General features: G+C 42.2%; 1 protein-coding gene across 1 annotated transcript; it reads right to left on the reverse strand.

Moving 5' to 3' along the window:
• Nucleotides 1-24856, reverse strand: ZFYVE1 (zinc finger FYVE-type containing 1). The gene is made up of 12 exons (XM_021533581.3): nt 24485-24856; nt 22990-23526; nt 10787-11291; nt 8765-8979; nt 6622-6728; nt 5706-5814; nt 5044-5141; nt 4828-4945; nt 4318-4488; nt 3366-3546; nt 2759-2872; nt 1-1674 (listed from the first exon to the last, which is right to left on the reverse strand). Exons 2-12 carry the CDS (start codon nt 23485-23487, stop codon nt 1442-1444), a joined length of 2349 nt encoding a protein of 782 aa, XP_021389256.1. The 5' UTR covers nt 23488-23526; nt 24485-24856; the 3' UTR covers nt 1-1441.
• Between the last annotated feature and the right edge of the window lie 558 nt (nt 24857-25414).

The raw sequence follows: 25414 nt of genomic DNA on the forward strand, positions 1-25414 counted from the left end.
TTCAGAAGATAAAGTTCTTTATAGGAGTTAATTTAATAATACAGTCTTAAAACAGGGCGTTGGGCATCTCATCACACAAGAGCACATTTAATAAGCTGGGGGAAAAATATCACAGTTGCAGGACACTGCATTAAACTCCAGCCACTCCAAGAGGAGGCAACTCCCATGTAGTCAAAGAATTTTTGTCTATGTAAGCCAAGAAGGGAGAATTATAGGCAGTTTAATCCACAATAGTCTCATACTTCTTATAAGTGGAACCACAAATCCACAGTACATGACAGTGTAAGTTAGGTTAAGTGGTGCTTTTCATAATAAAATCTGTGAATTCATTGCAGTCCTTCCAAAAAAGGATGAAGTCCAGTGAGTGCCAGTTGCTAGGAGCAAAGAAGAAAGGTTCCCATTTTCCAGGCTGATTTGTAAGTTCATACTATTAGAAGAAAGTAAGTCAAATCTGTGCAGTTTCTATGCAACCATATTTCAGGACACAGAGGCTTCAGAGACTATAGAATCTCTTGAAAAGTGGGGGAAAAGGAAAGTCATCACAGCCCAAACAACTCAAACTTTGTATCTCAGAATTGCCTACAAAACTTGTTCTCTTCTTCTGCTCTAGACAAAACTTCTAACTGCAATGATCTTGCAGAGAAACTTGAAGAAAACCTGAGTACATGAAAAAACATTGTCAGGGAGAGAAAAACCCTGCTACCTTTTGATCTGGTAATGAAGTTGAAATGGCAAGATCAGAATCCTTTGCCTCCTGCCACAGGATTTGCTTTACCTTTCAAAGATCTACCGGTCTCTGCCAGGGAGTCTGTGTTAACTTGATACCTCTTGCACTGCAAGACCATTGCTCATATCGCAGTTCAAACAAACTTGTTAATAAATCTAAACCAATCTTCCATGGCCAGAAGGGCAGCACCTCTAGATGCAGAGTTGGTTGAACTACCAGGTATAGTTCATACATCAACACTGGAGATTCCTGGCAGCACAGAGTCCAAACCTTCCTCACAAGACATCACGATCAGCAAGACATTCCAAAAGAAGAATTAGAAGGCCATAATTCTGATCCAATACAGTAAGGAACACCACCATCCATCATTTGAACTAGGAATACTCAAAGCTTCATTTTCAACCATATACTTAATATACTAAATTATACATAGTTGAGATATATATATATGTTTCAATTGGAATACAGTGGATTTTGGGTTGCTCATTTACAAGGGAGCTCCCTCCCTTTTCCAGTTAATTTGAAATTAAAACCTAGAGGCTGAATATAAGCTCATTCCTAGCGTTCCAAGATGGATATAACACAAGAGGAGGCCAGAAACTGGAAACATGCACTCTGGCTGCAACAGGTTAGAAGGTGAAAGGGAGACCAGATATTTTCATTTGTAACCCTGAGAACATAAGGAATTGCAAAGAACTGGAGAGCAGCCTGGGGTTAAAGGTCACCAGGCTTTTTATTGCAGTTAAAGCAAACTCGGACTGGGTGATCCCATCCGCGAGAGGGAACCGCTCTGCGGTCGTGTGAGCACTCGTCACAGAATCCCTGGCCACAGGCCCGGCAGTGGTGTTTGGAGAGTTTGATACTGAATTCCTTCCGGCAATTGTGGCAGTGCAGGATTTCATGATCTGGTACCCAGTATGCAGGTCGGGCAGCATCTTTTACCAGACCTAGGGAGGAAGTGAGGTGGGGGGATGAGAAAGAGGGAGAACAAAATAATCCATGAACATGAGCGTATCAAGAATGTACTCCAGTGGAGGCACTCACACACTGCAAGTCATACCACTGCCATAAAGGGGGACGTGACCTACTGACAGAATCCTTCAGTGCAATGAGTAGCTATTTAGGGCATTCTACAAATCTCACACATTCTCCCTCTCTTCAAAGAGTAAACTGCCTCTTTTAATAGTGGCACCTTGCCTTACTCAGACTCTTCCAGAGGTTAAGACACTTGCTTTTCCATACCTTCAGTTTCAGCTATGGCCAAAAAAAACACAGAGTCGCCAAACCAAATATTCAGAAATGCATTTACTGTCTGACCTGAGAAAGGGATTTATTTGCCCTTCATTGAGTCAGAGAGCAAACAACCACAAAGGTGAAGGCCAGACATGCTGTAGGCAAAGCAGCTGAACAATGATCTGTGTAATGAATAGGAAGTCAGATACAACAGCAGAAGATTCAAATGTGAAATGTTTGCTGACATACCTAAACTGCCACACAGCACATGAAGGAGCAGCAGAGGTTCCCTGCACTAAACTCGTTATGAAATATCAGACTACTAATTACTTCCTCATTATTACCAACCTGGACAGCTTCAAATTCTCAGCCATACCCTCAGAAGTACCAAGTACCAGCAGTATCCATGAACACACTTAAAAGGCACTCAGTATCTTTGAAAAAAAACCAAACCTGATAAAATGCTTCCTAATGGGCCAATCTTTAGGGAACTTCAAATGGCAGGTCACTGCAGTGAATCCATCAGGGAAGCATGAGTTACTCACAGCTTGGTGCACAGTTTTGCATAATAGGGTGAAAAGAGAAAGTGTGATCTGCAGAAACAACATGCTGTAAACCAAGAGGAAACATCAAGCAGAAGAGGTCCAGAGGGCTGTAAAAATCTCAACCAACAGTGGTATCATAGCAGAGGTGCCAGCCTGTCACAAAAACTCTTGAAGTTTAATAGCAAGTTTTGTTCTTTGAAAACAGAAACGCCTTTAGACAAAAAAACCCCCATCAGAATAGAATAGAACTCACCTAAGGGAATGTCCATGGCTGTCACCACTGCTCCAAGCGTGTTTTGCACAGCTTCCCCCACCTTCCTGGCAATAAGTGTCCCTCCTTCCTCATCTGAGGGCAGTTCAGCCACATCTGCATAACACAAGAGTGAAGGGCTCAACACCCAAGTCCACCACCCTTTCGGCCAAGTTTCAGTTAATTTACATTAACAAATCCAGCAGCAAAACCAAAAGGCAGAACTGGAATCTCTCCTCAGCCTTTATGTTCCCCACCCACAATCTTGGATTGCAGAGTGTTCATTTTAGCAATAATGAACAAAATATACAGTCTGCTGTAACATAAGCACCCTGCTCTAATGCTAGCACCAGACCATTAGCAATTGCTAGGAAAATAAATGTAAAGATACAATTAGAAAATAATTTTGTCAGCAGTTCAGGTGTCTGGTAGGGTCATCTTCCTTCCAAAACATATTGAGATCTTCAGTTTCCTTATCAAACACTGTTTGGAAAGCCAGTGTGAACAACACTGTCTACATCCACAGAAAATGCTTGTGATCCAGAAATTAGGGACAAAGACTTCAGGCTAGTGCCCAGGGATAGCTCTGTCACAATCAACTCAAGATTACCTAACTGGATGCCCCTGTTGTCATAGCAGTTGTCACACACGCGCACTGGTGCTGGTCCCCAGCCCCGCTCAGGCACTGGACGGGTCTTGGAAGAACAGCCATCACAAAAGCCCTCTCCACAGGCCCGGCAGTGATGCTTTGTGTCGTTATCTTTGAAAGGTGTGTTGCACTTCTTACAACTCTAATCAGAACAACACAGAAGGAAGAACTGTTAATTTGATTGTCCTAAAGTGAAAAATAGAGAGCAGAGGCCCAGGATGGCAAGTTTCAGACTGAAATTGTGAAAAATACAGTTACACACAAGACTTGGGTGCTATCAGCCCCATAACTTTACCCTAGAGAAGTGATTTAGAACAGTAGGTATACATTGGTTAAGCCAATATATTGCTATGATTCCTTCAGTCACAATCACAAATAAACACAGCCATATCATGCAGGGCTGAATGATGGATATTCAACCTTTGTGTGGAGTAAGAATTCAGAAGGCAGTTTTCAATGAAGAAGAATCTGTTTCCAGCAAGATACAGGGAATCCTTTCCTAGTTGAACTGTTTGGGTCAGCTTTTTGCATCTGGTATGAAACCAGAATTTAATCTATAAAAATAGTACAATCAACTGCAGTGGCCAGATTCATGGTGTTGATTATTTGCTTTGAAAAACAAGTTCATGCAAGCCAAGATTTTCTGTAATATTGCTAGGATAATAGCTCACAAAGAGCAAGCAGAAACAGTCTCTTTATCAGGGCTGGGCCAAGTCTCTGTTCATAATTTCTCTGGCTAAGTCAAGAATAGGAAGAGGAGACAGCACTTCAGTTTTCTCAAAGTTGTAGGAGTAGGGATTGCTGCAGTAAAAGAAAGAAGCATTTAGAATCTGCAAAGTACTTTATTACTTAAAGAGTAAGGAAAAGGGGTTTTAGCTAGGCAAAGCCTTTCTCTCCAACAGCTGCTATTTACCAGAATCTGAGAGTTGGGTCTCCAGTAAGCTGGGGCAATCTGATCTGTCAACCAGGAGGTCACAGCTTTTGTGGGTCCCAGGCTAAGTTCAGATACTGATTGAGCCATGAAATTCATGCCATCCAACAAACGCTGGGCTGCATTGTTGTTGTCTTTCAGAAATCCATCAGTCTGGAATGAAACAGATTATTTGAGAATAAAAACAGGGAAACTTTTTTTTTTTTAGATTCAGATGGCTGTGCAACCCATTATTCCTGATAAACTGGAAGGCAAGCTCAAGTAAAAGATTCACCAGCCTTGCTTTGAAGACAGAAGTAGGCTGGCAACTTAGTCATTTCAAGATAGTCAAAAGATGCTTGAAAGCCCTTGTAAAGTCTCTTTTGAACAGTAGGGACCAGCTTAATGAAAGGCAATCTATTTTCTTATTTTCTCCATCAACATCCAAAAGAATCAAATTAGCATGTGCATGGCTGCACACATACACAAAAACTATCCAGCAACCAAACTTACCCCTGGCCAGACATGCTCAATTTCTGTCCTCACTACAGTGTTCACAGGGTCTTGGTTGCCAAACCAGTACTGCCGGCTGCGATACACCACCCCACAGTTGGGGCACTCGATCACGTACCTGCACAGGAGGAGGACAGGTCACCTCTCTGGCAAGTCCCATGCAGCAGGCAGCACAGAGACCACAGAGAGCAGAGAGATCCCAGCTGCAGTACTCACCCTGACCAGGCATACTTGGCAAGGCCCAGCCAAGGGGAATCCGTGGAAGCAGAGGTTTTTGGCACCACGCTGACCTCCATCCCTCGTTCGTAACAGGCCTACAACATAAAGGATCAATTAAAACTATATTATTGGAAATCTAAATCTACATCTGGCTGCTGCTTGGCTATGTGAAGTATAAAATTAGCATACAGAGGTCCACAGCAAAGGAGCACTCATCAGAACTCATTTAAAAACAAAGCAAAACCAAACCCACTATCAATAATCACATCAGGGAAGTATTTCTATATCAACAAAGACCATGATGGTATCAAAAAATTTTCCTGTCTCCTGCACAGATCCTTCAGAAAAATTGGCTAATACCAGGCACTGGGTATAAGCAAATAAGAGTAACTATGTCAAATATATAAAAGGTCAACATCACCCAGGTTAAGAGCAGCCAGCTTCAAAATTTAGCTAGAAAATGACAGCACACAGATGTAATGAACTCGCCAAGCAAACATGCAAGTCAAATAAGGATCAATTTTTCTTGTCAAGTCTATGAGCACCTCTGACATTAAAAATAAAAAAAAGGAAGAAAACAGGCACATGCCTGTGATAGTCCTCATTTACTTGGTCATCCTTTCCTTTTTCATTCTTCAGACCTTGTCCTTGTATCTCACCTTACAAGTGTAGACTCTGTTATCATACTGGTGAGAATATCTGCATCGACTTTTGGATTCATGAGGGACTCCTTCCTTTGTGTGGTTCATGCTCTTCTTACAGCCACACCTGAGTATGCAAGAGCAACCCATGAGTTGTTGATCTTAGACACAGGACAGATGTCACCAAGATGTCATTTTTACTGCTATCTTACATTTTTATAGATGTTGTACCCTCAAACCATTTTCACAACTGTACATACAGCAATGACATAATTTATTATTGAAAGGCAGGCTCTTCAGAAGGAGTTGTAGCAACTCTTTCCCATACAAAGCAGCACCACACAACAATTCACTGCAGAAAATGCTCAGCATCAGAAAAGAAGCATAACCAGCCACAACATTGTGCTGCTATACAGCTCCGAGACTCAGAGCACTGACTGCCATCTACTGCCCTTCCAGGCTCAATCTTGGGGCTCTTTCCAGAGAGCTACAAGCCAAGATCTAATGAAATATGGAGTTCCACTTAGACCTAGTCTCTGAATACAGCCCCACTCCATGGTGTATGCTTTAGGATTGTTAATACTGTTTAGGCAGTAAAAATGTCAGGAAAAAAACATAAGAAATTTCAGGGGATTTATTTAGATACTCCTTTCTTCCTTTCTTCCTGCTTGCATTTGGGAAAAGATATGGGTAGCACAGGTTTGTAGTCATGCACAAAAACAGTGGGCCAAAACCATGCATCCAGCTGGGATGTGGCAATAGTGGTTGTCCAGTTCATACAGGAGTTGAATTTCAAGCTAATTTTGCATGGAAGTTCTAGCTGAGGATAGATGATGTCAGGTGCCAAGACATCACAGAAACTTTACATTCTGTGGCTGCAGGTGGGGGCAGCACTATCCTCTAAGAAGATGGAAAGCATTTCTCATCTACTTACCCACAGCTGAGGCACACAGAGGAGCATGTGAAATATTCATCCGGAAAGAAAGAGCTGTGAGCCATCTGGTCATCAGGGATTTCCCCACTGAACCGGTCACTTAGAGCCTGTCAAACAAAAAAGAATGAACTGGAAAGGGATTAAGGGCAATGAAGACATTTTGCAAGAAAAAGCATGGATTCCTCTACTGGAGGGGAGGCAGAGAGTGTACACAGCTAACAAATGTGTCTTAGTAGCCTGGAAAACAAAACAAGGATTGGAAATGACCCAAGAAGGCAATCTTGCGCTTGTATGGAAGTGACTTGAATACTTGTAAGATGCTCTTTTTCTTTGCTCTGCTCTCCTCTCCTCCCATCCCTAGTTTGAATTTTGTAGTAGAAATGGGTAGTAGAAAATTGCATCCACCTCTGTGCATCAAATCCATGCTCAAAATAGCAGGGTTCTTGCTAAATGGGCTTTGCATTCTGGAAATCTCTGAAAATAAACTCATAGGATCATTTCTCATAGTTCATGAGAACACATTTTTTGCCTTTTGGCTCAGAAAGTGCTGCCCTGAGCTTTCCTCCGGCCACTTGAACAATTATTCTTCTCTGGCAAAATGGCAAAATTCAAAGGCATTTGTACCCTTTCCTAGGAATATCCATTCTCGGATTAAATCAGTCCTTAGTCTTGGCACACTTAACTTTTTCAGTTCTTTTAGGTGTTATGTTTAGGAAAAAAAAAAAAAAACACCGGAACAAAGCAAATGGTTACAGATTTTCTTGATGGAGATCTCTGAAGGCATGAGATCTAGCTGAAACTCTTCCTACAACTGAGGTTTATATAGTGGCTGCCTGCCTTTCACTTCCTCCCCTCCCCTCACAGAGCTGGGGTAGGTGGAGTGGGTGCATCTTTGCTGTCTAACAAGGGTTGATTGCATAAACACACAGACTTGTGTGTACCTCTCTCACCACAGCTTCCCTCAGATAAGTTCTCTATATAAACGTTTTATTTCACATAATTCCAAGGACATTTATTTGCATTCTCTTTTAAGCTTGACTGATACTGTTACTTTTGAATGAACTCAAAATTTAGAGGAAAAGTTAGAGGAAGCGGACAGAAATCTAGCAAGTCTTGTGTCCTCAGCAAGTGAAGCAAAAGAAGTTAATTTGTAGTTGGTAGTGATTTGAACACTTTACTGGTCATGAATTTAAGTACACCAGCAGCTATATGTGAAACCAGGCTACTTGATTATTGCAATAACATCCTAGAAGCTAAACTAAAATTAATGATTCCAATTGGTTTTTCCCCTGCTGCCTGTCTGCTCCCAAATGCAAAGAACTGAGTTCATGCCACCCTGACACTTCCCTCTGTGCTTCAGCTACCACTGGCGCAGAGCAGCCAGAATTATCTGTTCCAACAGCTGTGACAAACACCAGAAAAGACTGCTAACACTACCTCCTTCTGCAGATATGCCCCAGCTCTGCCTGCCCCTCCCCAGTGACAGCTATGCTCTTCAGGCCAAAGAAAATACAATGTTAATCAGGCAGTGGTATGTGGAAACTTGTACGAAAGACTGCAAATTTAAAGACACAAAAATCCCTGTGACATTCTAGCAAAGGGAAGCATCTACTTGCTCTAAAGTAATACATCGTTTGGCTTGACCCATCCTGTTCCCTAGCTACCAGCACAACTCCTTCCTCCTTCTTTTTGCCTCCTAGCCCTTGGGTTATACTAGTCAGTGCTAGGTTTTGCCAACTATTAACTCTCTCCAAGTCTCTTGCATTTCCTCCTTTTGTGCTGAGGCAAACTTTAGGAATTTTATAAAAAAAAAACCTTCTAAGATCTCTCTCTGTCAATCACTGCCATTAAGTGCTTGTCACTCACAGCATCAGTTATTTTTTTCTTCCCAGCTCTGGTTTAGGATCTTGCTCAGTTTGGCTCTTTAATTTTTCTCCCATGGCCTTTATTGAAATATTTGTTTTGAAGCAAAAAAACCAAAACTATTCAGCCTCCCTGGCTGTTAGACAAAATTATCATTCTCATGGAAGATTTGCATGCAAGTCTGCATCACTGTTTCAGGTGGTCTGCCTTTATGAGCCACAGCTAAGTTAATAGCAACAGTGGTACAAATAAACACTGTGACAAACTCCTCTTCACTTACTTTTAGTGCTTTGTAGATAACCCCGGGCTGTCTGGGTGACCGAGTAGTATTGTTCTCCAGCTGCTGCTCCACAGCTCGCCTAAGCCCAGAGAAATCTGTTGGAGGATTGTATGTCCTTGTTCCCTTGTAGTGAATTGAGCTGAAAGCCTCAGGAAAACAGCTTAGCTTCCGAAACCGATCCTGAATGAGCTTCTCAGGAACCTCAGAAGGATGATCTATATATGAGAGTATCAGCAAGTTCATTTGCAACTGATTGTTTAAAACAATACTTCAATTGCATAGTATTTTCATATGCAATATAGACCTAGTTTTCTTAATTAAATCTTCTAATACATCTGGAATGCAGTTATCATTACATTTTAAAACAAGGAAGACTTCCCAAAAGCAGTCTCTGTTTTGTGATACACTGCTTTAAAGCTGTCTTTTCTAAGACCAAGTTTCTAAGGTAAAACCAGACACATCTAGATTTTGAAACACAGATATCCAGATTAAGGAGCAAGTTAGGACATAATACAGGGAAACACAATGTCAGCACATTTTTTAGTTCTGCTCACCAGGCCATAACTTGGTATAGCTATTCCTAGCACCTGATAAGTGGAGGACATGAACCTTACATGGGCTGTCTGTGCTCCATGCCAACTCTGTAGCAAGGGAGACCAAGCCTTTATCAACAATTTGTACATGGCAAAGCACTTCAGAACTGGCCACATCAGTTCAGACTCCACAGAGCCAGCCACATTCTCCTGCCTGCTTCCAAGTACCTGCTGTATATTTCAGAATAAGGCAGGCCCCATCTTCCCTGTCCTAAAACTACATAAACACACTTACTTCAATTATCCATTAAGACAGATGGTTACAGCTTTCTGCACATCCATATATGCTAAGAGGTTTCTTTCCTATTCCTACTCTGATCAGAAGTAACCATGAAAATATTTATTTTGTGACCACTTTGCATACAGGTGCAAAGTGTCCTCATGGGTCACTAAAGGCTGAACTGATGAAACAGCAAATGTCAACAACTTCATGAAAGGCTGAATTGCTAATCCGCAAATTGGTATATAAGGAAAGATCTGCCTTATAGGTAAGTTAAAAGTTGTTTAGGAGTTACTCCAATAATAACCAGAAAGAACGTCAAGTTCTTCTACTAGTTTAAAACCTCACTGTTTAGAAAAGGCAAAAAGAGAATGTGGGTCAGCCAGGACTGCTGAGGTATTTATTACACAAGACACAGCTCCTAGATGTTCACAAACAGTGGGACTCAGCCACTATTGCCGGTGGGATAGACTCATGTCTGAGAAGTTCATGGAGAACTATCTCCCATGGGAAGGATCCCACACTGGAGCAGGGGAAGGACTCTTCTCCCTGAGCAGCAGCAGGAGCAATGTGTGATGAACTGGCCGTAACTCCATTCCCTGTCTTCCTGCATGGCTGGCAGAGGAGGAGGTCGGGCTGGGAAGGAGGGAGGGATGAAGGAAACCTGGTTTTAAGATTTATTTTACTTCTCATTACCCTGATCTGATTTTGTCAGTAATAAATTCAATTAATATCCCCAAGTCAAGTCAGTTTTCCCCATTATTGTATTTGATGAGTTATATCTCCCAGACCTTATCTCAGCTGATGAACTTTTCATTATATTTTCTCTCTCCTGTCCACTTGTGAAGGGGAGTGATAGAGCAGCTTTGGTGGGTGCCCAGCATCCAGCTAGGGTCAACTCACCACATCAGTTTTCCCCTTCATCTGTTGTATCACCCATACACATAAATTTGTATGATGACCCCCTCCTATGGCTAGCAGAATTTGTTACTATTCAGTGCCGATGTTCACTTGGCTAAGAGGATTATTCTAGCTGATTTGGAAGAGGGGATGCTCTTCTAGTTCCACAGCCTGGTTCCCAGACTGAAACCAGTGAGAGCAAAACCCAAATCACATTTTTACATGGTAGTAAAGAGTACTGAATATGCAATGCAACCTGATAGTTTACAGACAGTGTTTAGCACGTTGTAATTGGAATTGCCTACTCACCAGAGCCCAGTAGCTTGGTGTACACAGTCTCATGAAAGATGATGACACCTGGACCCAAAGTTGACAGAGGAACATCCAGGCCACAGCGGGCTGTGGTAGCTTTTAGCTCCTTGGTGAAGTGTTTTAAATAAGCCTCCGAGGCATCACCAAGGAATTTGAAGAGGTCGTTGTGGAGCCTGTCAGCACGAGTGCGGTAGATGACAAGGTCAGAGATGGCCAGGACCTTCAGCAGCAGCCGTGTTCTCTGGCTCAGGTTAACAGTAGCCCCCAGGAGGCCCTCTGTATCAATGACCACCACTTTGCGGACAGGGTCATAGGCTGCCCAGACTCCAACTGTGCAAGACTCCTGGGCAGGAGATGTCTTGAAGACTTCCCGGCCATAGAAGAAAGTATGGTTAAGGGTGTGAGACTTCCCATCCCCTGTGTTCCCAAAGATGGACACTACCTTCAGGTGCTGGTCAGGACTGCAGTCCAGTTTCTTAATAAAGTCTTCCTCATTTCTTACCTTCCAAACCAAAAAGAGAAAAATATTATAACTATGCAATTGGAGTAGACAACACTGAAAACACAGCTGGTGTCAGGATTCATAAGATTAAGAAGTGATTACATCCTCTTCAGATTTCATCCTAAGTTTCTGAAGCACCAAGAAGTACAAAACAAAATACTAGAACGCAGTTTTGTAAAATGTACACATTGATGTGATTTATGCTGTTCCATGCTGTTTTGGAATTCATGCCTCACTGTGATTATGTATGTAGTCAACTCTCTAGTACCTCACCCCATTCTCTGAGACAGCCCTTGCAGACAAGGGAGCATAACACTACTTCCAAGTTTGTCACAACAGCTACCTGGAGCATGGCAGACTTTCTCAGTAGCACTGGTGTCTTGGCAAGCATGCAAGTGCAGGCGTGAAAGAGGGGATTGCTTTTACCACTTTAACTTGCCTCATCCACAGAGGTTGAGCACCTGTTTAGGTACAAGAATATCTGCCATGCACTTGTGCTGTATCTATCCACAGCCAGGGGCTCTCAGACACAGACTGTCCTATTCCCACTGCTCTCCAGCTCGTCAATCTTTCTGCTGGAAAGTGGGAGCAGAGAAGCAGCAGCAAAGCTGTGCACTAGAGTCAGGTGCTCAAACTGGCTCTCACAGAAGTGCCACAACTACCTTAATGTTCCCTTTCATAATTTACTGTATTGTACTAAATTAAAAAATAAAACAAAAAAACACATATACAAAACCAAAAAGAAGTGCAGGTAACTTCTCTTTGACTTTACATAGTTTAAGTGTCAAGCATTGTACTGTCTAGGCTAAAAAACAGAGCATTTTCTGTTCAGATACTGGAGCAACAGGAGCAGATAAACAAGCAGTGAAATGGGCTAGGGCTCTGTACAAGAGCCTGCCCTGATCTTGTTGCAGAATAGATCCTTGGCATTCATTGGTTTCATGCTTCATTCATTTGTTTAGCCCTTACTGTTTTGTCTTCCAACAGATTTTATCCATATATTATATGACAGGGAAGAATATGACAAAAAGCACTTTTTAAGAAAGATTAAGTTCACTTTCTTCATCTCAATTCCCTCTTCAAGAACTCCCCACCAACTGAAACGAGCAGGGCTTCCATCCCCTCTCACCTGCCACTTAATTTCTGGAAGCTATTAGCTATTTTCATCCTGTGAGTACAGTTGGAAGATCTCACAATCTATGAACCAGAGAGGTAATGAAGTAATAAATGGTTTCTTTGAACAAGTTTATTCGTAAATCAGCAAATTTGTTTAAGGCTTAGCCAGCCCCATTTGCTTTCATCAAAGCTATCAACAGCACCTAGACTTTGAAGGATAATAAAAATCAGCCAGCACACCAAAAACATAAAAAATAGCCAGTGTGCCAGATTGTGGTTGGAAACAGTGTTCACAAAGAAAATCTGTGGGCTGTGGGCTTGTGGTAGCTTCTCACAGACTCAAACTATTCAAGGCAGCCTCACAGTGTAGAAGAAAACAGGAAACGAGACATCAAAATGCTCTCAAGAGAATCTTTCCTGGTGTCTGTGGGGGAACATCAAGATATACTGAAACTACAGGTGCACAAGAAAGAGTCTGCTTCCTTGGTAGCTGTGATTATTAGCTTATCATCAGGAAGGTAGCTTAGATGATAGATGCAGGTTTCCTTAGTATCTATTAAGATGTCTCTGTGGAAGAAAGGAAGTTCTTGGTTTATGGAATAGCTCCTAAAAACATTAACATATTGGACAATATAAAGATGTTATGTGTATGTAAGCAAAAAGGAATATGATAATGTCTTCTTCAAAAATGTTTTGGTTTTAACTCCCACCTCCCAAATTTCTCATCAAGGTGACAGGTTCTTTTTGCCAGACTCAATAGTTATGCGCTCCCTGGACAACACAAAAAAATATCAGTTTTCAAACAGCTTCTTAAGTAATGGCAGGTTAGCTAATGGCTAAGATCTTTTAGCCAGCACTAGTTATTACTTTGGCAGCAGTTTGGGAGAGTTTGTTGAATGGGCTGAGTTGGTAATGTCAGGAGACACAAAGGACAGTAGGGACAACAGGAATAAGGGTAACTCTGAGATATATTCCCACCATCAAGAGACAGGAGTGAACTCAAAGTTACACTGAATATCAAATCACATACCCAAAGTTATTCCCTCTAACTTATCCCCTTCTAGGCCCTTTACAGACCTCCTTTCAGGACAGAACTTGGGAGTGATTTGAACAAACAAGTTACCCAGGAGCACAAGAATGCACCAAAGTCTAGCTAGTCCAGTTTATTTCTCAAAGGACTTGGTAATGAATGAGGCAGAATTTAAGACATGAAATGAGTAAATGTTTCCTAGCACACTCTACCAGTGCTCAGAAGCCAGGTAACCAAGAACTTCTTGAGCAGTGGTTGCATTTAGATGCTCATGTTTGGTAGGGAAGCAGATCTATCCTCCCTTTTAGAACCTAGTCATAATTTTGGATCCTGTAACATCCTTACAATATATTCCATGTGGGAGGAGAAGGAATAAAACCAAAACAAAATGACCCAAAAGAAGCCTTTCCCTTTGAAGTTGAATACACTTGCACGTCACTGGTGCTCCTTGCTCTTGTGCAATAGTTGACTTTAACCAACGCTGAATACAGGAATGATACTCTCAAAGAACCATCCACAACAACACCCATATCAGTAGTCCAATTTACTTCCCTTCAGCAAGTTCCTTTAAGACACCTAAAGTCAGAGTGGGTATAGTGTCAAAGCACTAATCTCCACTTCGTTTTGCTTCTCAACTCTAAAACAAATTGGTATGGTACCACCTTCTGTTGTATGTGCAAAGGGCTCATGTTTCCAAAACTGTATCCACTTCCATGTTGCCCAAGAGCTCCAGATCTCTGAGATTCACAGCAGAGGGTAAATATGAAACCTTCCTTACACTGCACACCAAAGAAAATTAAGGATGAAAACTGTATGTCTAAACCAAGACAGGAGTAATATCTCTTCAGCCCCTTCTTGATTTTGCCATTTCTAGTATCAGAAACTCATTTACATTTTTGTTATAGCCCTTAAGAGATGCTCTTCTAAAAAGAACAGCTTTTACAGAATCACATGTTAGAGTCCTGGTTAGCTTTCTTTTATAGTTTTAACTACATTGCTTTTGGCAGCTGTCATCCAGCTCCCCATGCAGTCCCTTCACCCAAGTTCACCTGAAATGGAGGTGAAGGTCTTAAATGGGACAAAACAGAGAACTTGACAGCTAAAGTCCTCTATAAAGAGAGCACAAAAACTCATAGCATGCTGCAATGGAGCACATTTAGAACTGTGCTCTTTATCACCTATACTTAGAAATCCATTGTACCTAATATAACAAGTTTTCTAAATCTGAGCCCTTAGGAAAGTAGAATTGTTTAGAAATGTAACTGCTAAAATAAAACAAGAACTGCCAAACAAGAGAACTCTTCTTAAGAAGTAAGAACTGCTAAAATTACATTCCTGCCTATGAATTTCTTGATAACAATGTTATTAAAACAAAAAAGTGTTAAAAAGCCTAGGAACAAAAATCTATAAAATAGAACACCTCTTCTTCTGCATGACTTTCCATGGAAAATATAATTTATGCCATTACTCAAGTCTTCCATACGTAACTTAAAATCCCTAATCTAATTACACCAATTTGATACAGAAGTGCTTCTAAAAAGAAATTTCCTAGAAGTTTGATGAAAATGGACAACAGAGTAGAAAACAAAGACTACAATAACCTTACTGAGGAAAAAGCATGTCTCATGTCCATCCCCTGCCACCTCCAAGACACAAGCTGAGCAGTCATGCCCAAACATGCTAGCCAGTAAGCATGCTGGCTGGTCCATAACAGCACACATACTGCTTCTTACTCAAAAGACAGAAAATGTGGACAACCACTGGATAATAGGAAGAAGACACCCCAGAAATTAGACTTCATTAATTCTACTGGCCAAAGAGTTGCTTTTTACTAAGTAAATGTTTTACAGTAGCCTGAGAAAGTTTCTGCAAAGGGCTGTGTCAACAGATTAGTTTATAGGATTGTGTATATCATACCAGTAGTTCCAATCTGGTATTCAAAAGTAAGTTATGAATCACTTATCACATATTAATCACTGATCCAGCAAACACTTAAATACATTAATCACAACTGTTCAGTGATCTCCTAGCCTTCAGCCAAGCTGACAGTGGACATCAGTATTTTCAGGTCTGGAGTACTACAGAGCCTCAAGCTCAAACTGAAGGACCTGACACCAGATGCAGGGAGGACAAAATAAAGCAGGGGAAAGACACGCTACAGGGATCTAAGGTTAGATTCCCATCCTTTGATTTTATTCCCCATGTGGATGCAGGTTTGACTCAAGCAGATGAAAGCATTTGTATTAGAGGGACAACCTGAACCTGAAGGGTTTTTTCCTGTTTATTTGTCTTCACTGCAGTACCACCTATGGGTTCTGTTGAGAACTGTTATCAGCCACAGTACATACCCATGGACAATACTGAATATGAATATATTCAGTCCCTGAACCGAATATATTTTTCAGACCAAAATGATCCTGTTCCTTCCCACAGCACTGGCACAGGAATTTAGGTTCAATATTTGCATGAGTTTCAACAGGACTTAGAGGTCCCTGCAATGAAGAGCAGAGGCTGCCCATGTCTATTATTATAGAACTCTGAGAGAGGCAAAGACAGAAGAGTTAAATCCTGCTTAACAACTCTACCCTACAAAGTTTGAAAGAGATCCTATTTCAAACATTTTAAGAAGTGGTGGTAAAAAAGGGGATTGGAGTAATGCAATTTGTCTGGACTCCTCCCTAACCCAAGAGGCAATATTGACTGAAATATTGCTATTACCAGGTAAATTAACCTTGTACACAACAGCTAAGTTATATCAAACTTCTGAAACCAGAAAAAACAATGACCACTAAACTGCCTGTTTGCTGGAAAAGTACTTTTTCAAGGACTGAAAACTAATAAAGACTTTGAGGTGAATAAAACTGCTGCAAAAATAACACTAACATAATAGTATCATCTAACCCCAAAAGAGAACAGTAAACAATGAAGAAGTCATGGTTTTGTATCCTAAATACCCTTCAAGCTCCTGTAGATGTTAATTTGCCCACAGAGCTACCAATTATCACCCGAAAGTCACAGCTCTAGCAGCAGAGACCACATCCATGTGAAGAGACTTGCCCAGAAGACATCAAGACAACCAGCAAGTTCATGCTGTCTTCCTAAATACCCCTAAGAGTAAGTATCTCAGTTCCTTGTGTGGACGCTACTTATACCACTTGTCCTTGTTAAGAGGGGCATTTACAAACTTACTTGTGTAACAGTTGCATTCTTCCTAGAAAACAGTTACTCTGGTTACTTTCCCAATTTCAGGGTGTTTGAACAGGCAGGCCAAAGGACTCAATCTTCTGCCTTTAAGTGATCCTACAGCAAAGCTTTAATAACAACCCAGGTAAAAAAGCCAGAAGTGTGTACTGCAGTGACATCTGCCTCCCAGTGATCACTGCAGAAAAGAGAAAGTGAAGGCAATGGAAATGACAGAAGGGCTAGAAGAGAGCAAGCTGATTTTACTTTCTTGAATGAACCCTGAAGCATTCACATCCCATTCCTACTGGCAGCATCCAAGAACCCAAAAGGACTCATTGGAAGTGCAAAGAGGGGTATAGCAGGGGGAACACTAAAACACCCCATTTTCCCTCTCAAGAATATTTAGTTGAAACTGAACTAAGTTCAGAAACTTCTTGAATGAAAGTGTGGGTAATTCCAGAGTGGCTTTCAGGATCTCTCACCTGAGTCAGTGACAACTGACTCTTCCTTCCACACCAGCACTCATATAGCAGATGGACAACAGAGACAGGAAAGACTTTAATTAATAACCAAGAGTACTGAATCATGAAGAAGGTGCAAGACTGGTTCTGGAGAAAAGCACTATTTGTAAGTGACTATGTTAAAAATTAGCTAAGAGTCAGTCTGAGACTGTCAAAGGAGCTGTGTTTGTTAAATTGATGGCTCTCTCCTACCTTCTAAAAACACTCTTCAAAATACTGGTATATGTCCAGTGGAAAAAGGAATACTCCTAACCAGCAACTGCTGAGTAGTTTCTCTACTACTTTATTCCAAAGACAGAAAAACAGTGCAATTAAATCTAGGTGAACTGATAACAGACTGAAATAGGAGGAATACTGAAAAATAACAAAGTAATAAGAGAAAAATTCCTAGAGTGTCGGACAGTAAACTCCCAAAAATACTTTGGCAAGAAAACTTCTCTAAAGCACAAAAAGGGGGAAAACTCATCTATAGCACATCAACAGTATCCAGAGTCAGAAATTACATATCCTGATCCAACAGATCATACCAGCCTAAAAATTTCAGATCCTTCAATATTTTTTCTTCCTCCTTTATATCCATGAAAAATATACTAGCTGTGCCTCCTTATTTTACAGGATATAGACTAAATTTCCCAGAAATATAGAGCTGACTGTGCTACCCTAAAGAACAACAACAAAAAAAAATACCCCATCTAAAACACATTCCCCCAACAGCAAATGAAGCAAGTCACAGGAACTAGCACTATTTACTAGACCAATGCAAGTCAGACTTAAGAAATCATGACCTTCTTTCATAAAAGAACACTTACATTAGCTCCCACTAATGAACACAGAATACTTGACAAGAAAAAGCATTCCCAGAGACTCCATTCTCTCATCCCTAGACTTTATCCAGGCTCAAATCAGGAGATAATAAGGAAAAATCACAGTATTTCCATCAGATTTAGAGAAGGTGTGAGAAAAGCAAAGCAGCTAGCAACCCTGCAGAGTCATCACTATGTATGTGTAACTTTTTAACAGGAGGGAACAAAGGAGGACACATGAACTATCATGCTGTTAGTGACAGGTTATTTAATGATTGCACAAAATGGTCTGCATTTAAATAAGGGCTATGGGTCCTTTGGCATTATCTTAACTGACTGCAAAGCATTAAACAGATGCTGCTCATATTTGCTGAGGGGAAGACCTAACTCCTTTAGGCATTTAGACCTGCTAGAAGGAATACAAAATCCTCAAGGAATGGGGCTATATTTAGGAAATTGAGATATCTATTGCCACAACAAAAAGACCCTGCAAACTGAAGAAAGGGAGCTCATATGGGTATCTCAGGGGAGACATAGCAATAAATGTATGCTCCTTTTCCCTCATAAAATTACACAGCTGGGGAATTATTTTTGTGACTAGATAGAGGAAAAAATTTTCTTTTCTTCTAGTCTCCTCAGTAAGTCAGAATACAAAGCCAGTACCTTTTATTTTTGTTTATAACTCACAGATTGGGTAATTTCTTGTGACAGAGCTGGTTTCTGGCCAAAGATGAGCAAACCCTAAGGCAGATATCAATAACCAAGCATGTCCTCTATCTTCAATGAAAGACTTTTTCTACTTCTATTAAACATATGTGTTGAGTCCTTAATTAGGCATTTGGACAAAGTGCTATCATAGAAGCTGCCAGTGACACTACAACCAAGTTTTGATCTTGTGGTAAGAACTCCCAACATCTGTTCCCCAAGATAAAAATACCACACTGTTGTTATGCATTGTAAGGCATTCAGCCCTGCCTCAAAAGTATTAGTAAATAAAAGTTCACTGTATAACAGATGCATAACTCTGTTTTATGCTAAAGAGCTCCTTTGCATAGATGTTGCATAAAGACAAAGCAAAAATAGAAACTGTTCCAGAAACTGCATGAATATAAGTACAAGCGACAAAGAGAGATCCAGGTGAGTGGAAATGTTCATGGGACAGTAAGAGAGCCTCAGGATTTGAAACAAATATCACAACCTGAGACATATTTTTATTGTTGTATTTCACTGTATTTTCCTTAATAGATAAACAAATACCAGTTTAAAAACCCAATTAATTGACTCTGACTTTTTATGGAAACTGCCTCCTGTGTGCAAAATGATGCTTGTTTGAGAATCCAGGAAGTTAAAGATAAGAAAGGAAAGCTGACATCTTGGCAGAGCAGATGAGGAGATTCTGTTGAGGGACTTGCACATATAATAAAAGAAGGCACACAGTTTGAGTCTAACAAGGCAAAGAGGAGATGTGGAAGACATAAAGAGAGTGGTGTAAATGGAAGATGTAAAGAGGGACAAGACCAAAGCAATTGACTGAGGAGGTAATCCCCACAATATCATTCTCAGATTAGCAAGAAAGATCTGTCAGAGCCAATTAACAAATAGATGCAGCAATTATCAAGAACAAATTGAATTGTAAGCTTTAGATATGCAATAGATAAAACCAAAAGTTTAATACTGTGTAAAGAGAAACTGCATAACAGAGTTTGAGAAAGACAGTCCAGAATGGGGTCTAAACTGCAGATGATGCCAGTTTGTAAAACAATCAAGACTTGTTTTCTAATAGAAGTCTGATTTCTAATTTCCCTCATAAATTAGAGGTCTTATGAGGGAAAACAAGTCCTGGAAGAAGGAAGAAAAAATTTGTCATGTAGGTCAGGATGCCTGGGCACTAATTCACAAGAGTTGCAAAGCATTGCACTATGTGGTATGAGATAGCAGGGACTGGACTCCATGAGGAACAACCTCCCTCTCTGTTCTTCCACAGACTTGCGGAACAAACTTGGCTTTAAACTTTAACAACATTTTTTTTTAACATGAGAGCACCAACATCTTTTTGAGGTGCTCAGATATAGTGCTGTTATGATGAACATCACAGAAAAGCTTGTATTTCACAGACACAAACTTTAGCTGCCATTGGTTTTCTAAAAACATGCAGTGGTTTAAAATGGGACCTTTCCTGTCTACGTGGATTTGAACAAGCACAAGAAGTCCTCAGCTTTCTGAGCTTATGCTATGCCTGCAAAGCACAAAAAGCTTTGAGCAGGCCAGCACATCTGTGCAACATGGCACAAAGACAATTATGCAGATCTCAGAATTACAATAGCTGTATCTGTGTAGTGCTGAGCCCAAACTGAGAATTTCCACCTCTCCCCTGAACCAATTTGCTCAGGCACAGCTCCTTATGGATTAATCCACATTGCTTCTGGATCTAGAACTAGATCAGTCATTTGCTTACACACTATAAATATTCTTCAGTTTTAGAGCTACCACCTCCAAGAAGCCAACAGGAACAGCAAGATGATACATAACCACTTGAGCTTAACAACTCCAAAGGAAACTAAAAAACAAATCTTTTAGCCCTGTATTCAAGTTATATGTTTGTAAACAAATATAGATGAGTGATTAACTCAATCCATCATCTGCTGCTCCAGCAGCGATAACTAGTTCCATCTAACTGGGGGGGGGCAGCGGGGTGGTAGGGTGGTGTAGCTTTTAACATTGCTATGGCAGAATCTACCATTGATAGCAAATTAGCAGTTTCCTCTCTTATTTCCCAACTAATGCAACAATTTTCAAGTTCCAAAGGTCACTAACATTTAAAGACAGCTGAACTACATAATTCTATTAAATTCTTATCCTGTCTGCTCAAACTTAAAAAACCACACATTCTCAAACTCTGAACTTCCATATTTCAAGTTACTAATATTTGGGCATTTTTGGACGAAAAGTTGGTTTAAATAAAGAACATTCTAATGATTTCTCCCCAAGTAATGACAAGCACAAAATAACAGACCAATGATCACTTTCCTATAGCTAAATTGGCTCCTCAGTAATATCAAGAGCAAAAGACAACTACTTAGCTCTGAAGACATCTTCTGTGGCATCTGACAGGCCTTTCTAAATAAAGGTCCTTATGCTCACTAGTAGAATTATCACTATAATAGCAATCACTCCTTAAATTCCAGCTGTCAGATAATAATTTAACTGAAATCTCTCAAACTGCTTTGATACTGGCTGTGAGATGTCACATACGTATTCAGATATGAGGAAGAGCTTCCAGATGGAAGAGCTCTGATTCAACATCTTGATAGTGAAATAAGATCATTTTTGGAGAGCTTCTTCAACCCAACCCTGTTCTGACCAAATTGCTATGATCTGATAAAGGTCCACTGCTGTCCCAATAAGGAAGTTGGCTTTATTGCCCATGACATTTAAAGAGTAAATGCACTTGCTGGCAGGAGGCAGCCAAAGGTCTACCTCAATAAGGCTTACAGATTCATGAGTATAAATATAACTTAAACCAGTACAACCACACACAGACACAGTTTGTGAGCAGCTTTGCAGGACAGCCCTGTTCCAAGGTATTTGAGAGCTTGCTCTAGTGGCCAAATGAGGATTATTCAAAAGTCTGTATCTTAAAATAATAGTTGCATCTGTCACACATTACAAGGAAATAAGTGTGTGCTTATGGCTTGGAGGCATACAAACTTAAGACTGCTACAGACTGAAATTCAAGCACTCAGTTTACAGTCACAGCTGTCCTGCATAGTGTGTCTTCTATGTCAGTGCACAGTAAGGACTGGTCATCCTTTCCTCCCTTTCCCCCTCAAAAGCCATGACAATTCAGCAATCGGTACACCCGAATTGACAAAAATATGACTATTCTATATTATTGTGTAATTACTGTGTACATACACATATATGTATCTACACACACTTCTATAGTATAGAATATATATGAGATACTTAAGTCACATTTCCTTGTGATGCATGACAGGCACATCAACTGTTACTATGATGGATACAAATAAGAATCAAGAATACGAATATAATCACAGTTCTTTTTAATGATGATAGCATGAATATGAGTTAAATTAGAGCAACCTGATACTGAGTCTCCAGGTGACTATACATTTTCTTTCAGTGGCTCCTGAATGAGGTTTAACATAGGGAATGCAAACTGAAAGTCAGAAAACAAAGTTCAATTTTTAGTTGTGTAATTAATATGCTCTGTGGCTTTCACACATTTTGTCTTCTAAAATGCTTACCCAATATAAGGGCCAACAGGAGAGTTCTATAACTGCATATATTGAATGCTAGGCTTTCTAAAATAGTGCCTCCTGGGAGGCTGCTCCAAGTCAACTAGTTCCTATCATTTTTATCAGCAAACCTACCCCAATGACAACTTCCCCCCTCTTTCAACAAAAGGCTAACATGAAATAATATTTTAAGAAGCAATATAACTTAACCATTATGCCTGTAGGACTTGTATGGAACACTTAGGACACATTTCTATTTTGTTCTACTTCTAAAATCATAGGGATTTACTGGTACTAAATGGTAGCAATGGGCTGTAGTCTTGCACTACCGCTACTTGGTACAGTACCCTCTCCTAGTCATACAGCAAGAAATTGTCTGTCAGCACTCCCATTTGCAGGACACCTAGCGCAATGCACTATATTCAATTTTGCTCAGGAACAATCAGCATCCTGCACAGACAGCTCTTATCTTAGTGTTGTGTGTCTCAGTACAGAGTCAATTCCTTCACCAGCTTTGCTTACCAAGCCTCTTAGAGGAGGCTCTTGCCACACATAAGGTTTAGTGAACTTGACCTTTTGAGGAACTCATAAGCAAGGCCACTCGAAGGCAATGTGTCTCTTTAGCCCAAGATGCTCAGTGGCACTTGTACTTTACCTGGCCATTATTTTGTTACCATTGCCACTAACTACACTTCAAGTATTAACCATGCCATCACAGCAGCCTGTTAGACTAAGAAACAAAATAAAGCATCTTGCCTGTTCACAACAAACCACAATAGTTCTTACCTGAATCTCCTCAGTTTCATCCACCAAGAGGAAGCTCACAACTTTCTCTGTCATCTTCCTTCTCTTGGTGTCCTCATCCATCCCCTCCTCCTCTTCCTGTTCTTGGGCTTTGCCAGCATGGTAAACGGTGACAGGGTGCTTCCTTCTGTTCCCCCCAGCATGTGTTCTCTTCTGACATTCCACACAGAGGTTGATTTTGCACACCTGGCACCTCACTGCTGCTATCTGCCTTGAGCCTGTCATACTGGCATGCATTATGTTCCCATTGGCACCTTTGCAGGAGTCACAGTACGGGACATGGCCAGGTCTTATACGGGTCCGTTCATGGTTCCGCAACCTTTCTGGCTGATGCAGCTCTTCTTCACAACGCTGGCACTGCAGACTCCTGCACTCATCGCACTCAAAGATTGCTTCATCTGTCCCACTGCAAACATAGCTTTCCTGGCACAGGAGTGTCGTGTTCTGTCCTTTCTCCACAGTTTGCGTGTGAGCACTCATATCCAGATTTCTTTAAAGCAATGTTTTTCCCTCCTGTTTCTGTTCCAAACAATGATATTTGTAAAAGTCAGTTCCAAATTTACTATTTCCACAAAAGAAAGAAACACAAGAGGAATGTTGTCTGTACTTAATTTTAAATAACGAATATATGTTTCTGCAAGATTCATACACTGACCTGCCTTGCAGGAAGTGTTGTTAAGTACTAATGAACTTTTCTTTCTCCAAAGTAAACTTAGACAACATAGCTGGTTTCATGTATTATTATACCCAAATGCTGGTATACATTCTTTCTCTGCTTAGCTGTTTAATGTACTGCCAGTGATGAGAAAAAAAAACCCAGCCTGGCGTACTTCAACAGATACAGCAAGTATCTCCCTGAAGCTGAGAACGGAGACAGCTGGTGACACAGAGACAAAAAAGGCATCAGAAATGCACAAATGCATATATATGTACACAGACACAAAAGGACCGTGTCAAGACTAGAAAATTCTCTGCTTTCACTCCACAGCTAAGCTCCTCCTTCAGAGAGTTCACAGTATTTATTTGCTGGGAATTTCCTGATGTGCTTCGCCAGATAAACAAAAATCCGCTCTCTTTGTGCGCTCCTTCTAGGAACACTAGAAGACGATCGCTACCGCGGTCAGGCTGACAGACGACGGATTTTTTTCCCTGTCCCTCTGCGCCCCAAGTTGCCAGAGCAGAGCCCCTAGACCAGCGCCCGCCGAGCGCAGCCTGCGCACCCCGCCGCCGCCTTTGTCTCGACCGCTGCCTCGGGGCCGCCTCCCCCGCTCCCAGGCGGCGCGGAGCCCCTCTCGCTCCGGGATGCCCTCGGCGCCCCCTCTCCCCGCCAGTCCCGCAGCCCCGGGCGGGCGCTGCCCCGCGGGGCGGCCGCACTCGTGTCTCGTCGGCCCGCGGGGGCTGCAGGCGGACCCCGCCACCCGCCCGCGGTTACGTAACGGCGGTGCCGGCCGGCGCCTCCCCCCGCGCCCAGACCTACCTGGGGCTGCGCCCGGCGCCGGCCGGCCAGCAAGGGGGAAGCCCCCGGGTTCCTCCCGCCGAGCAGCGGCAGCGGGCGGGAGCCGCGGCGGGACTGGGAACAAAGGCGGCGCGGCACGGGGCGCCGCGAGCCGGGCTATTGTTTACAAGCCGGCGGCCACCTTTCTTCCCCTTCCTCCCGCCGGCACCCGGTGACTAAGGACTCGGGTCCCGGCCGCGGCTTCCTCCTCCCCCCCGTGCCCTCCGCGCCCGGGGGGGATCTCCCGGTTCTTCTCCCCCAGGGGTCGACCATGCAGTCGGGGCGCCCGGGGGAACTGAGCAGGGCAGGGCCGGCCAGGACCCGCGCCCCCTCCGCCCGCTCCCTCGTTGTCAGCCGGGATCAGCTGATCGCGGGGAACTTCGGGGTTATTTTCTCACCGCGGAGACGGGAAGGCGGCGAGCTGGAGGCGGGGCGGCGCTGGCACGCCGGGAGTTGTAGTCCGGAGGCTGCACCGCCCCGGGCTCGCCGCGCCGGCCGGGACGTGCGGTGCCCGTGGCGGGGGGGGCGCGGTGCCGCGGACCTTGCGGTGACAACGAAGTTTTTTACTCCCCTCATTTCGTTTTCGCCCCACTGTCTCACACCTGCCTGGGTTCCCAAGGAGCTGCGCCGGAGGAGTGTAAACAGCCCCCAGAAGGGTTTAAAGGGGTGAAAAATGTAGCGAAGCTCTCTCCTCCCACCGCCTGGAGAATGACAAGGCAGCTGCTCCAGGCCTCCACGTCTGGCAAACGAATGGATCGATCACAGTGTCCACCTGAGAGGAGAGCACTTGGTGCCCAAATCTCACCTGCCACTCATCGGTTTAAATGAAGTCTTGACATAGAGAGCCACTGGTCACTGTCACTGGAGCCTCTGGGGTTTCTTCCATGACTGTAGCTTCAACCTATGGGTAAA

The sequence above is a fragment of the Lonchura striata genome, chromosome 6 (assembly GCF_046129695.1).
Source record: "Lonchura striata isolate bLonStr1 chromosome 6, bLonStr1.mat, whole genome shotgun sequence".
Classification (NCBI taxonomy): domain Eukaryota; kingdom Metazoa; phylum Chordata; class Aves; order Passeriformes; family Estrildidae; genus Lonchura; species Lonchura striata.